Raw genomic sequence first — 18,651 nt, 5'->3', positions numbered from 1 at the left:
CAGATGCTAGATGCAGCTTGGCCAAATGGGTCTGTCCTCTCCATGCACTGTGAGGGTCGTGGGCACAGAAAGCTTCGATGTGGAAGGTCCCTGGTGAGAAGACCCCATAAACAAGCTTAGGGGAGACAGGTCCTAACTAGGAGACGTGGGAGGTGTCACTTCCCTTCCCCGTGTCTACGTTTCTCTCTCTGTGCAAAACACCACTTTCAACCAAGGTGATGCTTCTGAAAAGCACTGCAAAGTACCTTGTTCATGTCCAGAGTTAAGAGTGACGTATAATTAATCATGATGTATTCTATAGTGATATATCAATAAATATAAAAGAAATAATAGAAGAAAAATGGCAATTATAATGCCTCCAAAATGAACGGAACACCCCTACCTTTCAGTTGGGAGGGGCTCGGGGGAGTGGAGTCAGGGGGGCATCCTGCCCCCCGAGTGTGTTTTCCACATCCAGGTCATCCTGATTTGGCTCAGACGAAGGAGGGGAAAGGAACAGTTAATCCTCTCACTCACCGGGGCTCAGCTTAGCACCCCTCAGCCTTCAGCACACTCTGCCTGGAGCCTGGAAAGCACGTCAGAACCAGGTTCTCATTCAGTAGGTCTGGGTGGGGCCGGAGATTCTGCATTTTTCTAACAAACTCCTGGGAGATGACCAGGCTTCCGGTCCTCCGGCCACAGTTCGAGTAGCAACAGCCTAGAGTACTGGTTCCAAAGTATAGTTTGGGGGCCTACCAGTCCCGTGACATTCAGCCAGGAAAGGTCCCGCAGCCAAAGCAGCCTGGGAAACCCTGCGTGGCTCTGTAACTCTCCACCACACACAGCACAATCAAGGCTGTCCCTCTGCAACAAGGGAGAAACCAGTTTTACCCAGTGGGTTCTTAAACACCTTTGACCACAGGATCCTTTCCTTGGGCAGGGGCGTTGGTGGTGGGGAAGGCTTCTTAACATCCTTGTGAAGTTTACAAGACATCAGCAAGAGTGGCGCATCCTTTAGAGCCAGGTACGCCTGGGTTCACATCCCAGCTTTGCTACTTTCCAGCTCTGTGATGTTGGACCAGTGTCTTGATCTCCCTGACGCTCAGTTTCCTCATCTTTAAAGTGGGGACCCAAAACTCTGAATCATAGGGTCATTGTGAGGATTCGATGAGATGCTTGCAAAGTGCCTGGTGCACAGGAGGTGGTTAAGGAATGACCGTTCCCTGTCTTTTCCTGCAGTGTTTCTTGGGACGCTTGGAGTTTTCTGCTACGGTTGCAAGTGAGGCTGCCCCCTTTCTGGGACCCACCAGTCTGGATGCGGTCTCTATGTTCCCCGAGCCCAGCAGGCTTGCCGTCCTGGGAGAAGCAGGATGACACTTCCTGTTTCCTCCCCGCCCCCCCTCAGCCCCCCCAACGTGGGTTTGCCTACATTGGTTCTTCCTGTTATCTCTCGCCACCCCTCCCTCACACATGACACCTCCCACACCCCAGGCTGTCCTGATTTCTCCTCCTGTGCCTGAAATAGACCCATACCCGAATTGGCCCTTCTTGGCGAGGCCCCGCTCACAGACGAGTCTTGCCCAGCCCCTGACATCTACGGGGTGGGGGAGGGGTGGGGGTGCTTCCATCTTTGGTCACTTTGAATCCGGATGGCTCAGCCAGAGGTCTAGGGCAGGGGATGGGAGGATGAGGCGGGACCAGAGCTCCATGTTTTCCAGGAGTGGTGAAGAGTAAATCTATTAAAGGATGAGAAACCCGCAGCCAGATGCCTGGGATGCGTGACGCTGGAAAAAAGAAAACTTTCCCTCCCCTTCAGTTCTCCAGGGCAGTGGTTTCACGACCACGCCCTAACAGCTCCCAGGAACAGTTTGCGTGACTTTATGTCACCTAATTTGGGTACGGGGGATGTAGCTGAGAAGATGGGAGGGTACAGAGATAAGAAATCTTGGAGGCAAATGAATGGAATTCCTTCCTGCCTGTGTGTCGGGAGGTTAAGATGCAGCTCCCAGGTACAGTGGCAGCCCTCTGACCCCACCACTTATCCCCGAGGAGGCCAGTAAGAATGCAGAGACTCAGAACAAACGCTCCAGCACAGGCAACAGCAAGAAACACCAGTCCACATCCCAGGGGCAGAACTAGGCCCACGCCCAAGCGAACCCCCGGCCCGTTCGCTCCGTGAGAGAGAAGAGAAAGAATGTCTACCAGTGGCTCAGCCATGCTACGGGGTGGGGCCCAGGAGCTGAGCTCTGGCCTGGGTCCCCCTGCCTCGAGGGAACTGTTGAGTCGAGGAGCGGAGCCTTCAGTGGGGACCCAGACGCCAGCTTCAGCCTAGGTCCGGACCCCGGGCCTTCTTCCCAAAGCCGGGGCCAGGAACGGGCTTAGGAGAGGGCCACGCCGGGTGGGACGCTGCTTCTTGGGGGCCAGATCTGAAGCCAAGGTCACGTCCCTCTTCCGGGCTTCACCGGTGGTCAAGGGCCCAACAGGAGCCAGTGCCATCGTGGCAGCCATGAGTGGGGGCAGAGCTGGATCCCCGGCGGTGGCTTCTCTCTTAAGCGCCTGCCCCCGTGTGAGAGGACGACCGTCCCCGAGCTTCCCATGCACATCCAAGTCTGTGCCGTCCAGACTAGGGAGAGGCAAGCCCAGAGTTGAGGGTGCGGGAGACGCCCATCCAACCGAGACCGAGAGCTCGCCCTGGGAGTGGGAGACGTACCATTGACTAGGCTGGTATTTGCACTATCTGCAGCATTTGAACCTGCCGCACCATCGGCCGCTGCGGGGGTGGGAGGGATGGAAAATGCAGTGTGTCACAATGGAGAAAAGCAACAACGCAGGACAGCAACAACAATCGACATGAGGAAATAAGATGACTACATTCTTAAAAAAACATCTCCGCTGGAGATCAAGAAACCCAAATCTGGGGGTGGAGGTGAAATGTTCCCATAGAGATGCCACAGAAGTCGGGGGGAAAAGCTCAGACGTGGAGGGTCTTTGAAATAAAATATGGAGGATGGTCAGCGTGGTTACGCGGGGTGGCACTGTTGGTGGTGAGGTCTGGACCGAGGCACCCGTCGGCCCAAGCAATCAGAGGGGGTTCTGTGAGAGGGTCTGGCTGACCACCAGGGCCAGAGGCGCTTATGGCCAGGAGTCGATTCCAAATATTCAGCAGGCAGTGCAGCGCGGGCACTGGCCATTCTGCAGGGGTGCTTGCTAGGACCACTGCTGTGTCCCGGAAGAACATCCGTCCACGGCAGTGACTTAGGATTCATGCCCTTGACTCAGGCTGCTGCCCATGGCCAAGTCCTCCTTGCCCTAACTGGCACTCAAAAGATTGCCCTGGTCACCCCCATAGGAGACGCCCCACCATTTAAAAGGTGACATCAAGCATGTGGTATTTTGTGCATGAGACAGAGAAGGTACGAGTGAGTTTTCCTTAATTTAGGAATCAAAAATGATAAGACATGCTCCAATTCACTCTTGCTGTTTTTTCCTGTGGTGGGGAAACGGGTTCTGTGGGAAGGAGAGGGAAGAGATGCCGGGTTACGATGGCTGTGCTGTGAGGCGAGGGGAGGGCGGGACGGGCTCTGTGGGGTCACGGGGCGCTGAGCGGGCCGAGGGCGTGTGGAGGTGGTGGTGGTGCCATCTGCACTGAAAGCCCTGGAAGGGCAGGTAGGCAGACCGGGGTGCTGGCCGGTCCCGTGGGGCTGGCAGTGCACAGGGGCACAGTGGAGGTCTGGTGGGGCAGAGCCCCCGGCGGTCAGGTACCCCCTTTAGCTGTGTGCTGGGGGTCTAGGGCCAGGGCTCAGGGGTCAATGGCTGCTGCTATTTCTAAAACCCCATCTACCCTGAGGGGTGTCTTACTGTACCTGGTAGCTGAAGGCCATCCCCCTTCTTCACACCTGTGTGATGATTTTTGAGACATGTTAATGAAGGAGAAGCACATACAGCCTTTTGTGTGTGCACGCGCACACACACACGCACACGCACGCACACACGCCGGTACGCCTGGGGTCATCCTGAAACGGGAGGCTCTAAGCAATGTCCCTGGTGGATGTGATGGAATGGAAGTGCCGAGGGGGTCCGGCCTGGATGTGCTGCTCGTGGGGGCCTGAGGGGCTGGGCTGCCCTCCCAGATTCCTCTGTCACGTCCCCTCCACATCCCACCTCTTCCTTTTACACTGATGTCCCCATCTCGTTGGAGTGCAGGTAAATGTTCAGCAAGGGACTCTGACCTGTGCTTGGGGGCAGAAGAGGCCTGTTTTTTTACTGGCATGTTAAGAAACACCGGTCTGGCCCATGGGAGCTTCTGGGTGCTTCTACCCCTCACCCAGGCCCCAGTGAGGCCAAGGAAGTGGGCAAAGCTGCCACAACCTGCCCACGTGCCCGCACCTGGGGCCACAGCTGGCCAAGGCTGCTACGTCATTGCGTGGACGCTGTCCTGACATGCTCTGGGCCTCCTGGCCAAGACTTGGTCCTCAGTTTCAACCTCAGCTCTCCCAGATCACAGCTTTTTTCCATTGCTCCTGCTGGTTGGGCCATCATAATCTTAGGGGTACCCCACCAGGAAATGGGTTTTGCCCCTGGGAACAAGTATCCTTTGATCGTGAGCCAGACTTGGTACCTGGATGACCTCTGAGAGCTGGAGGGAGGCTGGCTGCCCCTAAAACTGAAGGAGGGGTCATCTATTATCTCATCTCCTTCTCCTGGACTCCAGAAGGTCTGGGTATTGGGCCCCTCCTCTGGAGCTTGGGGAAGGAGACAAAGACTGCAGATGTGAGAGTGGGGGGTGTCCCCGAGACCGAGTGTGAGTGTCTAAGTAGTCAGCTGTTCTGTACCAGAGGCTGGGCCTTGGATTTGGCCATGGTCTGATGGGATTGGGGCTCATGTTTTCCAACCATCCCTCCTCTGCTCTGAGAGGCAGTTGTAGCCCAGGCTGACAAGCTGCTGCACCCAGGGGAGCCCATGGAGTGAGGAATCTTGTTTGCAGGGGGAGGAGGAGACAGAACCCAGCTGAGATGGCAGCTCTGGGGACCACGGGGAGAGGCTCACAGCAGTTGATTTGGAGGCACACATTTGGCCACCTTCCCCAGAAGACCCACCTCTGGGGAGAGTCTATACTGGGTGAGTGTGCAGCTCTGCTCAGTGGAGTTGAGAATAGTGGAGGAATTTGCCCAGGTGGGGATTTCTACTCAATATCAGGGGTGATGATGGGACCAGGTCACACTTGAGGCTGGAGACTCAAGAAAAGGCTCAGCACCCTTGGCCTGGCCCAGGAGGAAGGGGGGCCCCCCATGACATGACTGGACAGGACAGAGACTGGAACGAGACCCTGGAGATGGAACAGACAGAGCCTCCTGGCCCAAGAAGGGCCTTGAGGTTACAGGAGGCAGCTGTTGGCACAGGGTATGGACATAAAAGGCACTCAATAACTATTTTGCCTAGTGAATGAGTCAACAACAAAAAAATGTAGCCTTCAGAGCTCCTTTTCTGGTCCACATGGAGGTTGGGCTTACCTTTCTTGTCTTTCTTCTCTTCCTCCTCACCGCCGGCGCCCAGCAGGGTAAAGATAATGCCGGTCTGAGAGTTCACACCCACGGCGGTCACCACCATCCGACCAGAGCCCTCCATCACGTGAGTCCCTGGGGAAGGGGACCAAAGCCAAGTTACCATTGCCCGGCCCAAGCCCCCTCCCCCAAGGAGCGGAAGGCACTGGGTCTCAGTTGACTCCAGGCAATCTGCCTGCTGAGATCCTGGGGCACCACCTACAGTTAAGGTTCAAGGTGTGTACTCAGGGTGGGTCCTTTAAAGATGATTTCACCTTGGGATAGTGCTGTGATGGGCCTGGAGCTCAAACACTGCTATACCTCAATTCTTAGGCCCCCAGAAAGCTCAGGCCTACCACCTCCTACCTGCTCCTAGGGAATCCCTTCCTCTCTTCTCTCTCTCTCCCCTTCCCCCTCTCCCAGCCTTATGGGCCAAGCAGGGACCACTCTCTCCTTTCCTTAATGATATATCTAGAACCAGACCTCATTCTGCAACCAGCAAAAAAAAAAAAAAAAAAATTGCCAACTAAGCCCTGGACAGGACTGCTTAAAATGGGGTCCACCAACTTCCCAAAGATCTGGGGAAAGAATTCAGGGCTCTATGAAGTTGGATGAGAAAACAATGACCTCTTTATTTTCACAAACATCAAACTGAAATTTAGCATTTCCCCCTATTAAGAACATAGGCAGTAAACCCCAGGAGTGTCAGTGGTGGCCACAACACCATTACATATGTTACAGAAATCATGGTTTTTTTAAAAAAATATCACTTTATAGCTGTTGCAGATACTTTTAAGGCTCATCCTTATTTTACAACTAAGGCAATTATTACACTGGCTGCTGGATCTTGTTATTCGGTGTGCTAATAAAGAAGCACATATGTTACTACACCACACATTAATTCTTTTAAAGTTACTTTAACTATTTCAATATCATTGGCTTCCTTTGTGATCCAGTGTATTTAATTTTATGTATTTCAAAGCTTTATTCTGAATAGGGGTGGCCCATGATGACCTCAGACCTCCCCTTCTTGCGGTCTGCGGCACAAGAAAAGTTAAGAACTCCTTTCCTAGAATTTTAGATTTTTAAAACTGGGTTCCCAAGGGTCCTGGAATTCCTTCAGAGGGCAGGAGGGGAGCCATAGGGGGCAAGGGAGGCCTTTGGTCAGAGTGGCCCCAATTTTATTCATCTTTGGGGTTTCTGTGTCAGCTTTTATTTGACAAGAGGGCACTCTGCTTAGTAAAGAATCTAGATAAATGAAGTGTGGGCTGTCAGGTGTTCATTTTTTCCGATTTTCAGTTTTACCACTCTGGCTAGAAAGCTCTCTACAACGCAGCATACAGTTTCTCCTTCAGCAGAGAACTCACAATCCAGTCCTGCCTGGTGCAGGGTCTCCAGCCATCCCCAGGCTGCACAGGAAGAACTATACCTGGTCTACCAGACAGACGGCCACGGACCCCAGCCACTACATGGCCCTGATGACTTGCTTCTCGAACTCTTTCTGCTGTTGAGAGATTTTCCTTCTTTCCCCTCAAGGTCGATGGTCATTTCCTCCTGTTTTCGGGCTCACTTGTCACTAATGGCCTTCTCCTGGCCTCCCAAATTGCTTCAGACTTGAAGTCTAGGTGGACAAACTCATTAGAATTGTATCGAAAATAAGAGTCAAGAGGTTCTGAGTCAGGGCAAGAAGCACTTTCCTTCAAGCAAGGAATCTATTTTCACTTTTCAAAAAGTTTCACCCACCCCTTCCCTTTCCTTCTGGGATCTGAGAGATGTCTTGAGACTGTGTGTGTGCATGTGTGCGTTTGCACACGTGCCTGTGTGCGTGTGCACGTGTGGGGTTCCACCCTCTTGGCCTCCAGGATCTCAGGATCTTAAAGTGCTTTACAGACAGACAGATACCCTCCAGTAAGTTCCTTTGAGGTGGTAAAGGGTGGTCTGTCCATCCATGACGGGTAGACCAAGTCACGAAGGCTCCCAGAGGCAGCATGGAGCCCGGCAAGCTGTACCAGAACCTGGGTTCTCAGGTGGTGAGCTCCTCAGCTGGCTCTTTACCCGTTCCCAGCCTCTTCTGTCCCCAAGCAGGGAACAGTGGGGACCACAGAAATGAGCTCAGACACTGGCTCCGGGCCGATCACCCAGGCCTGGTGTCTTCCCATCACAGACAGACAGACCCTGAAGCACACTTACCCCACAAGGGGCACAGACAGGGAGAACCCGGGCCCAACGACGGGACTCTGGGAAATACAATAACCTGCTGACAAAATGCTTTCTCATGCACGGGCTCAGCTTGTGTGGGAGCTGGCCGGATGGACTGTTAACTACCAGCAGTATTAGACAGGGGAGGAAACTGAGGCCCAGAGAGGCCACACGTGGGTGAGGGTGGGGTCACTGCAGATCTTTAAAGGTGAGGGTTGAACACGCCAGTGCATTCACCGGGCGTCGACGGCAGGGACAGTGACCAGCGCTACCTTCTGTAGGACACCTGCTCCACTCCAGGCATTGTGCCCTAACCCGAACCCTAATCCTTCACATGCAATCATCTCATTAGTCCTCACACTGGCCCTCGGTCGACAGGAGAGGAAACCGAGGGGGAAGTAGCTCGCCCAGGGTCACCAGCTGGTGAGGGACCAAGCCCTTGTCCGGTTTGTCACGTATCGCTCTTCCCCAGGAAAGAAGGCTTCACACTCTGGTCTCAAACGTGTTTGTGAAAAAGTTGGCCCTGCCTGGGTGGCGATGGAGAAACTGTTCCCCACCTCCCCAGTCCTGGGCGGGATGGAAAAAGACTCAGGGGGCCAATTTCCACCCAAGATAATCAGACCCCAAATCACCTTCTAATCTAATCACTCCCATCTCAGCAGGGAGCTGGGGGCCCTGCACTGGGAGGCCAGAGAGGAGGGAGGAAGGAGGAGGAAGCCAGGGAGGTGGCCTCCGGCCGCAACATGGGGACGCGGGGACATGGGGTGAAGGCCCAGCACGCCCCCCACCCAGCCTCGATGAGCCGCGGGGAGTCCTCCAGGCCCCCGCATCAGATGGGCCAGGGAAGTTGGGGGCATCAGACTCCCCCTCTGGTCCTCCCTCCCTCTGTGCCCCAGCAGCACGCCCAGCCTTCACTGTGACCACTGCCCCCCAGCTCAGACCCCGCCCACAGCTCCCCAAAGTCCAAACAGCCCCTGGATCAGACCTCGACCTTCTTCCGGCCCTTGACCGCTGACTGCCACGCTGCGCCCTCTGCCCTGGGAGCAGCACGGCTCGCGGGGCCTTTCTGCCCTTTCTGCCCCCCTCCCCAGCCCCTTTCTCCTCTCGGCTCACACACTTATCACTGCCTGAGTGCCCTTCCCCCACCTCTTCTCCAAAACCTCCTCCTCAGGGCTCAGGACAAAATGCCTCTCCTCTTAGGTGACTTCCCTGACCCCAACAAAAGGACATCACCTCTCTCCTCTGGGCTGCCCCCCGGGGTTTCCCCTGGGGGTGCCTCCCAGCCCGGTGTCCCCACTAGCCTGTGAGCCCCTGGAGGGCAGGTTTGAGGGCGAGTCCTCTCCTCCTGCCACAGCGGAGGCTTGTCGCTGGAATCCAGCACTGTCCTCCCTGCTACCTCTTTTTTTGTATCTCCCATGGTGGACACGTATTACATTTATCATGGAGAATCCACACACCCTCAATAAGCCGTCTTTATGGTTTCACAAAGGGTCAAATTCATCCAGCCCAGCCGTCCTCCCTGGGCTGCCCCTCTCCCCCACCAGGACCTCACAGCCTGGCCGCCCCTCCTGCAGGAGGAAGAACCGAGTGGACCAGGCCACCCCCAGGCTGCCACGCCCCAGCTCCAGGATCCCCTGCAGGGGACAGTGTTTAACCCCAAGGGCTGCAGCTCCAGCAGTGGAACTGGAGGCAGGTAAGCCATGGGTCTTTGGGTGCGGACAGAGGTGAGAACCTTTTGGGGATGGGGGCCCTGGCTGGGTCTCGCACCAGGCTCCCAAGTCCATGGTCCCCTGGGTACCATCCTGTAGCCTTCACCTCCTTATGCTCCCATGGAGCCCCTCAGGATACACAGCATGGGGGGTGGTCGATAGAGAGAGGACCCTAGGCTGAGGAGGAGGGGACTGGGAACACGTCTGGTGTCTGCTTCTGATGTGCTGTGTGACCTGAGGCCAGCCGTCTTCTCTGTGGACCTCAGTTTTGTCCTCTGTAAAATGGGGAGGTCTGGCTTAGGTCACCACCTCTCAGCGGTGAAGTCTGGGCACCTTAGGTCCCAAGGAGATGAGGGCCACTCCTGGGTGGGGTAGGGCAGCCTCCATTAAAAGGCAGCATCTCGGGGAGTTCTGATGGGCCCGCAGAGGCCTGAGCAGACAAACTGACCACGTCTCACTCCCTTTCAGGGCCACGCCTGCTCATGGGATGGACAAGTGTGGTGGAGTCCAGCTCTGTGCCGGGCTCTGGGGCCCGAGGGGCTCTGGTGGTCCCTGCCCTCCAGGGGCTCACAGTCTAGTTAGGGTTGAGGGGAGCAGACAGGCACACATATCAGCAACAACACAGGACAACAGAGACCCAAGGGTCCCTTGGCCGGCGGGGGAAACAGCCCAGGCAAAGGGGGGAGATGGGACAGTGTGACGGCTGTGGATCAGCTGGGCTGAAGTTGAGGGCTCGGGAAGGGAGGGTGGCCTGAGTGGAGAGCTGCAGGGTTGGGTGTCTCCTGGGGGTTCAGTAGGGAGCCGCTGGAGGTATTCTGGGGAGAGGGAAGAGGAAAACTAATATTTATGGAGCTTCCCCATGTGCCCCGTACTATCTGAGCCCCTTTTCCCACTCGGTGGCCACGGCCCCTGGGTGAGGTCATTACCATCACCCGCATTTCACAGGGCATTGCTGGGGCAGCCGGGTGGCTCCGGGCTCCTGTTCTCTCCCCCTTGCTGGGAAGGCTTGTGCACAAAGTCAGAGGCAGAGCTGTTTGGGGACACAGCCCCGAGGAGCGAGAGGGAGGCAGGCGAGCGGTGAATCATCTCTCCCTGGAGATGACTCCTGCGGCCTCTGACCTGGCAGCTGCGTGTGGGCCAGAACTTTCCCAACTGCAGGCTCAAAGCCCATCTCTGCCTCAGACTTGCTGCAGGCCTGGTCCAGATGGCATCTCAGGGCCAAAGCGTCATGAGATGGCAAGTGGGGTGCACTGAGCCCCAGTTGGCAGAGCTAGAGGAGCCTAACTTTACAAAATGAAGCTTCTTAGCCCAGAGAGGGCAAATGGCTCACTGAGGTTGCACAGCACATGAGGCACAGGTAGGGGCTTAAACCCAGAGCTCCTCACTCTCCTGGTTTTGACTTCTCAAGCCTCTCTTTGGACAGGGAGAGGGGGGAGGTCAGACCTTCTAAGAGGTCTTTTCCTGGGGGTAGAGAAGGGAAGAAGGGACGGAGGCCTTCTCTGGGGATTATTACCTGCCTCTAGCACAAGCACCAAGCACAGCCAATGCGATTCCCACGCCAGATGCGGTTCTGTCATCATTATTGTTATCAACGCAGTTAATAACAATAATAACACACGCTCACAGAGCATGAGACAGTCGGCAAAGCGTTTCATGGCCCACAAGCCCGGCCCCCTCACAACAGCCCTGTGAGGTAGGTTTTAATTCAGGCACAACCCCAAGCCCCTCCGCCCACCTGTGGCCTCTCTGGCTCAGAGAGGTTAAGCGATGGCCCAGGGTCACACAGCTGTGAGCGGTGGGGCTGGGACTTGAACCCGTGCTCTATCCACTACACCCCGCTGCCTCTCATGGAGAAGAGGCAGGGTAGTGTAATGGAGAGAGCGCGGGCCGAGCGGCACACTGGGCCTTCCTGCGGTCACGGTGTTGTCCTAGGCTCCCTGGTGGCAGCAGCAGTGGTGGCAGGTCCGGGTCCCTGTGCCTGGCCTTCCGCTCGGCAGGCAGGGTGGGCGGCAGGCCCGAGAGAGTTTGTTGATGTCCTGGGTGATCTCATGCTGTTCCTGCTCTGGTTCCAGGGGTGATGGAGGAGGGTGGGGTCCTGCAGGGGACCGAGCCGATGGGCCTGCTGGAGCCAGGGCCTGCTGCTTTTGAGGACCGTCCCCAGCCTGGCCCGCTGGCCCCTGGCCCTTCCATGGCCACATTGATGGTGCCTGGCTGTTGGTTTCCCCGTGGAACTCACTATCACGTGCTTCAAACAGGCCACGCCGCTAGGTAATGAAGTCACGGGGTCCTCGGAGGCGAGCTCGCGTGTGGGCGCTAGGAGGCTGCTGGGCTGGAGTCTCCCTCTGGCCCTGGCCTCGGTGGGGCTTTACACGCCTGCCTGGGGCCTGTTTCCCCAGCTGCAAATCGAGACCAGACCATGGTTCTCTAGGGATCTGTGAGTCCCCTGACAGGCTGTAAGGTGACAAGTCCGGACATTTACTTCTCATAACAGGGATTATTGCTTTCACGGGACTCTCACGGGGGTTCATGACCCAGGCAGGTTAGAAACCACTGGTCTTCCAGGAAAGGCAAAAGAAGGCTGAGGACCTGCTCTGTGTTAAAGGAGGCTGAAGAGGCAGGACATCTAAATGCCACGCGGCATCCTGAGCTGGCTCCCAGCCTGGGGGACGTGGTGGGGACAGTTGGCGCTCGTGCATATGGATGGTATGCCGGGTGTCGATATTGCAGCAATGTTTCCTGAATTGACCACCGTGCTGTGGTTATGCACGAGGATCCCTCTTCTTGGGAGACACACCTGAAGTAGGAAGAGGCCCTGACAAAGGAGAGAGTGAGGCTCCTGAGGGCAAGGGAGGCACGATGGCAACAGCAGTTGAACCAGAGGGGAGGCCATTCAGGCGTTCACTGTGCTAGTCCTGCAACTTTTCTGAAAGTTTGAAATTATATTAAAATACAAAACTAAGAACAAAAATAGGCCGAGGCCAGAGTTTGTATTCCAGGGCCCACACCCATAGGTTGTCTGACCCACACAGGCTTTTGAAAAACTGGAATTTCTTCCCAACTTCTTAAACATCGGGAGAGTGACCTGAAAAATCTGAATCTCTCGCTCTCCTCGCAGACAGTTGACTTCGCAGCCACACGGGGGGCATGTCCACAGGCAGCAGGGGAAACAAGTGAGCGCTTGGTTTGGGGCCCACACTCCCCCTGCCTCACCCCGTGGACGTGGGGACCTCTGATTTCTGCACGTTTCTGCTCCGCCTGGGCTGAAGCCACTGCAGACATGGGCCTGTGTCTGCCTGTCTGTCCTGGGGGACGAGCTCCAGGCCTTTAGGATCTCCTTTGTGCCCTCAGCTTTGGAGACATCTGGATCTTTCTGAAGGCTGGTCTGCCCCCCTTTGTCGGGTGGGGAGACCGAGGGCCTGACGGGCAGAGGTCATGGCGGGAGCCGATGCAGGGCTGGAACCTGGAGGTTCTGCCTCCGAAGGCTGTGTTCACTCCACACCACACAGCATCTCACGCGTGCACCGTTCACAGAGGACAGCCACAGCTGTCCGGGCATGTGGTCCCCACAACAGCCCTGTGGGGTAGGCGGGGGGAAGGGCTCCTCACTGGCTCACTGCACAGACACAGATGTGGAGGCTTAGAGAGGAAGGGACTTTCCCAGGGTCAAAGGTCGGGCATGGCAGGCCACCTGATCCTGAGCGTTCTTTGCCTTCCTCTAGGCTGAGCCAGTGTGCCAGATGCCGTATGGGGGTGTCTGAACTACCATGAGGACCCTGCAGGGGCCCCCAGCATGGTCCCTCTGTGTTTTCTAAGGGTCATCTGACCAGAAGGCCCAGCAAAGCCTCCAGCACAGGGGAAGGGTCCGAGATGTCTGGTCATGTGAGAGTCCAAATGGCAGTTATGCGGGGTTCAGAGCACTGGGGAAGACAGAAATCCAGGGGAACCTCCTGGAGGAGGCAGGCTCGGGCGGGCTGAAGCTGGGGAGGAGCTGGATGGTGGAGAGACAGGGCCGGCCCAGAGAGGGGGAAAGGGGACACATTCAAGAAGAAGGGAGGGAGGGGAAATGGACATATAAGCTGGGGTTACTCTCCCACTTTACAAGTGAGAGAACAGAGGCTCAGAGAGGGTGAGAAGATTGTCCAAGGTCTCCCAGGAAATGAAGGGCAGAGTTGGGATGTGAACCCAGGCTATTTCACTCCCAAGTCCAGGCTCCGTCCGAGGAACAGGGAAGGGAACCAGCCTACGCGAGCATCCCTCCGGCAGCGCTGTGCTAGGTAGGGGCCTCACCTACATCACACACCAGGACGTCACTGCTGTCCTCACAGGTAAACCGAGGCTCAGAGAAGTGAAGCGACTTGCCCAAGGCCACACAGCAAGTTCATTTCAGAGCCCAGATCTGGCTCAGCCTGCCCAACTCTGCTCTTCCTACAACGCAGCGCAGCCTCCCTCCGCACTCTGGCAGACAGTGCCTGAGCCCTAAGGTGTGCAGGGCCTGGGGCGGAGCTGGGCTGACCTCCCGACAGCCTCAGGCTCGGGCTCCCACCCTCTTGGACTGGCCAAGGATGGAAGGGGCCCATAAAAGGGAGACCCGTTAGATTTGTTTGGGTGGCGGGATGTGGATGGTTTTGCTGTTTACTTTATTTGACATGCTTTGCGCAGCACAAAACTCAGTCAGCATGATGAGCCTGTGCCCGAATGGGCTGAGCGCAGTGTGATGTCACAGGCTAATGCACGGGTCCCAGGTGGCACAGGGCAGGGGTGGTCAGGGAAGACTTCGTGGAGGAGGTGGCACTGAACAGATGGGCGGGAGTTAAATGTGCAATGGGGAAGGGAGAGAGCCGTGTGGGAGGAGGAAATGGCCTCAGCAGAGGCAGGGCAGAAGGAAGGAAACGAGGCGGGTCTATAGCAGAGGCACAGGTGAGGACAGGTGTATTGAATCTGTGACTCTCACCGCAGGGAGAAGCACTGAATGCAGCACCCATTCAGGGTTTCGGCCTCCTCTACCACAGACCCACCCATAGCCTGTCCAGGCCCTGCTCACACACAATCAGTGACGGGGAACTCACTACCATTCAGGCAGCCTCTTTTGTTCCTAGAATGGTTCTGACCGTTACAGAATTCTTCTCTTTCCAATTAGATTGCTTTCCATCGGGCAGACCATGCCCCTTTCTCACTGTCTTTTCCCCAGGAGCCTGGGCTAAGCCACTGCCCTCCCTCTCCGCCACACAGCTGGGTTTCTGAATGTCAGTACTGCAGCTCACGGTCAAGTTTCATTTTCTTGAGTCTAATTCACCCTGCACTCTGGCCATCTTTGTGGGTACTGACTCTTGCTTTCTCTTTGTCAGCCTTCCTGGACTTGTGGTCTCTGTGAACTTGATGGGCATACGTTCCACACTACAACAGGACAGAGCTCCAGAGAAGACTGCTAGAAACCTTTCACCAGCTTGCCAGCAGTTCAAGGCTCAGCACAAACTGACCGAAATCCCCTGGACTCAGCACAGTCTTCTCCATCTTGTCCACAAAGACACCATGGGAGACCTTGGCTCCTGTCTCCTGACATCCAGAGGCCCAGGGTCTACCCCATTTGCCTGGGCTTCCAGCCAGATGGATAGATGGAGACCAGAGTGGTTGATTCCACTTCAGCTGGCCAGCCGACTTCCCATCCATCTCTGCCCTGTTGCTCTTTTCCAGCATCTTTGCACCTGTGCCCACCTCGGTGGCTGGTTGCTCATGCTTCAGGTCAGTGATCCTGAACATTTTCTCTCCCCAGCCTCCTGCCAGGGAACCATCCCTCCTCTCCTTCCTCCAAACTGTCTGGAACCTTCATCACTCATCCACTCAGGCCTAGCATCTCCCCTCCACTTCCACCGATCCTCACGACCCAGCCGGCCACTTCTCCCAAGGATGCTCGCCTCTCTGACAACCACTTCAGCCCAGAGGTCAGAACCAGGGCCACAGGGAGATGACCATTTACTGAGCTCTCATGTGGCTCTAAGTTCCCAGAGGGCATTTGGGGCTTTCCATGATCACTTGGTCAGACCCCCCCGGGCCTTTGCACTCGCTATCCTTCTGCCTAATGCTCTTTCTTCTCATTGTTCTGGTTTTAGCTCAAATGCAACCTCTTCAGACAGGCTTTTCCCTGATCAACTAAGATTCCCGTCCCCTTCCTCAGGGTCTCTATCTCACTATAATGGTGTAATGTCTTCACCTGACTTATCACTCTCTGAAATTATGTTACCTATCTGCTTGTTTGTTCCTTCCTTGTCTGTCTCTTTTACTAGCTCCTAAGCTCCAGGAGGGCAGGGACCTGGTTTGTCTCATTAACCACTGGCACACAGTAGGTGCTTAATAACTGCTGGTTGGATAGTTCTTGATAATAAATGCCCCAGACCTAATTCTCACTCCTTTTTACCATCATGCCGTGCAGACATGCTGCTCCTCCTCTGTATTTCTAGGAAATCCTGCTGTGCCTCTGTTAGGAGGGCCCTTTCTCCACAACTCTGCTTGGTGGGCTCCTACTCACCCCTTAAAACCCAGCTCAATTCCACCTCTCTGGATAGTTCTGTTCTGTTGGTTTTCTCACACCTTCCTCACTCCTCTACTGTGGAATTAGCTATTTGCTGGTCTGCTTGCCCCAGCTTACTCAAGCTGGGGGCTTCCAAGGCCAGGGGATGAGTCTATCATCATGGAAGGGAGGGCCCAGGGCCTGGCCCAGAGCAACTGCTCAGAGGATGTTTGCTGAGCACTGCCGGACAATAAAGCCTTTTTGATGTCCCTGCTTGGAGGGGGTGTATTTCACCTGTCTGGTGCCTCACCTCTGCAGGGTCTCCCCTCCTCTCTTGCCCCCTGCAGCAGCCACACTGAGATCTTAAAAATGTAAACATGATCAGCTTACTGCTGATTCCAGAGAATCCTCATCATACTCAGAAAATTTATAAACTCCTGACCATGGTGCACAAGGTCTCCCTCTTGCTCATGGTCCTGCCTCAGGACCTTTGCACTTGCTACTCCTGCTTCCTGCGTCCTCTTTCCCTGGAAAGTTGCAAGACCAGCTCCTTTTCATCATTCACACCTCAGCTCACACGTGGCCTCCCCGACCTCCCCCACCACCTGCACTCCATTGCCCTGCTTTTTTTTCATCATATACCTACTACCCTCTGGAATTTTTACATTGTCTGTCTCTCCACACTACACTACAAGCTCCTCAAGGCTGGGGCCTCATCTGCCTTGTACACTGCTGTGTCCCCAGCCTCCAGCCCAATGCCTGGCACACAGCAGGCATCTAAAGTAGGCATCACCAGACTGATTCTTTCTCATCTCTAACGAGAACAGGCTCCCATGTTCGACTTTTCAGAAAATCAACTTACTAGAAGGTAAGTTTCATGGGGGCAGGAATTCGTTGTCAGTTTTATTCACTGTGCTTTTGCCCCAGGGCCTGGAGTGCTGCCGAGTGCACAGTAGGCTCCATGTACGACTGCAGGGGAAAAGGGAGGGAGTTCTCGTTTGGGGCCGAGTTGGCCAGAGATCCGGAGACAAGGACCAAAGTCTCTGAGATGCTCCAGCCTCCTCAAGGGGACATGGATGCCCCCTGGGCATGGGGGCAGGAACCAGCAATGGGAGTGAGCCCACCGTGGGCCACAGCTCACCTGACAGCAGCATGGGGTCCTTGTCCACAGACTTGCGCACCTGGTCAGACTCCCCCGTCAGGGAGCTTTCATCGATCTTGAGGTCATTGCCCTGGATGAAGAGGCCATCTGCAGGGAGGAGGTCGCCTGGTAGGAAGAAGGGTGAGGGGGTCAGTCAGCAGGGTCTCAGGTGGCTGGAGAGGCTGGAATATTCTCTTCAAGGCATGATGACAAGGAAGGTTCACCCTTGGGAACTGGCTGCCTAGGGTTCCCAGGATACAGGAACCAAGATGGCGCCCATCAAAGGACAATAGGCAGCTGAAGCCTGGGGCCAGGGTGAAGGGCATGAGGCCTGGAGGGCTGAGGTTAGGTTCCGCAATAATCCTAGCTTAGGTGGGCATGTCCTTCAGTTTATAAAGTGCTTCTCTTGGCATGGCATGGATTTGGGGCCCAGTTTTCTCAATGATTCAGTCTTCTCTGGTCTCAATTATGTTTTGGGGAAATTCTTTTGGAAGGGATTAAGCTCGCTTGACTAGGCTGAAGAGCCCCCAAGACAGGCATGTTATCAGAGGAAACCAAGCCCCCCAGGGCTGAGTGAGGAGAGGCCTGCCAATCTTTCCCCCATCTTTGGCCTCTATTTACCTAGGACATATCTCATCTAAATCCCCTTTGGCACCAGCCTGCTCACTTTCTCCATGGCAGTATCACAGGCCTAGAACGTTCGCTCATCCATGTCCACTCCCTATAGCACCTTCTCTAGCCCAACAACCATCCATTAACAGCCAAATCAGAGGTGGGAAATGGATTTCACCTCATCAACCCATTCTGAGTGTTAGCGGTCCTTGGAGTGTTATATTGAGAAGGCGTCTGAGGATGTATCTAGGCTTTGAGCTGAGATTGATTAGTAATGTCTGCTAAGGGTAGAAGTGTGGAGAGTTGTGGGACGTGTGCTATGTATTTGCCATTTCTGATTTAAACGGATTCTGGAATCTTACCTCCAGAAAGGAGCTTTCCACCTCTCCAAGGAGCTCAGAAGACAACCTGGCTTGAGCTCAGAAGACAACCTGGCTTGGGCCCAGCCTTCAGAGATCCACCCCCTGCCCTGGGGCAGCCTCTCTGGGTCCCACCTGTGCCCAGACGCCAGCTCCAACATGTGGCTCTGTGGTTGGGTCACTTACCATATTTGATCTGGGCGATATCCCCAACCACGATCTCAGCCACAGGGATCTGGACCACCTGACCAGCCCGGACCACGGTGAACTTCTGCTCCTGTTCAATGCGGCTCTGCAGGCCCCGGAACTGTTTCTCTTTGCTCCAGTCATTGAAGGCCGTGACCAGGACCACGCAGATGACCGAGAGGAGGATGGCGGCCCCCTCGATCCAGCCTGCCTCCGCCTCCCCTTCATCTTCTGCCCCCGCCTGGGCCGTTGCACATCCTGCGGAGAGCAGAAGGAAGCAGGTAGGGCGGGTCAGCCAGGCAGAAGGGGCCTCACAGCAATCAACAGTGCAAGTGCTTTAGGGTCTAAAATGCAGTTTTGCTGATGCCCTTTCCTGCCCTTCTTCCAGCAACTGTGAGGCAGGTTTCTAGGCTGGGGCGGG

At 55.5% G+C, this 18,651-nt stretch overlaps 1 protein-coding gene across 12 annotated transcripts in view; it reads right to left on the bottom strand.

The window, feature by feature from the left end:
- ATP2B2 (ATPase plasma membrane Ca2+ transporting 2) overlaps nt 1-18,651 on the bottom strand; it is a 373,485-nt gene that overhangs the window by 54,712 nt on the left and 300,122 nt on the right. For 11 of the 12 annotated variants that reach the window (XM_067043444.1, XM_067043446.1, XM_067043441.1 and 8 more), the window contains 3 exons: nt 18,231-18,488; nt 17,074-17,199; nt 5,490-5,615 (listed from right to left, as the gene is read on the bottom strand). In XM_067043444.1, coding sequence (XP_066899545.1) covers nt 5,490-5,615; nt 17,074-17,199; nt 18,231-18,488 — 510 coding nt within the window. Of the gene's footprint in view, nt 1-2,689; nt 2,750-3,842; nt 3,876-5,489; nt 5,616-17,073; nt 17,200-18,230; nt 18,489-18,651 lie in introns of all 12 variants that reach the window. The other variant, XM_059077715.2, reaches the window with a different exon arrangement.

Source organism: Kogia breviceps, chromosome 10 (assembly GCF_026419965.1).
Source record: "Kogia breviceps isolate mKogBre1 chromosome 10, mKogBre1 haplotype 1, whole genome shotgun sequence".
Lineage (NCBI taxonomy): Eukaryota > Metazoa > Chordata > Mammalia > Artiodactyla > Physeteridae > Kogia > Kogia breviceps.
This window is presented reverse-complemented; position numbering and strand designations above follow the sequence as displayed.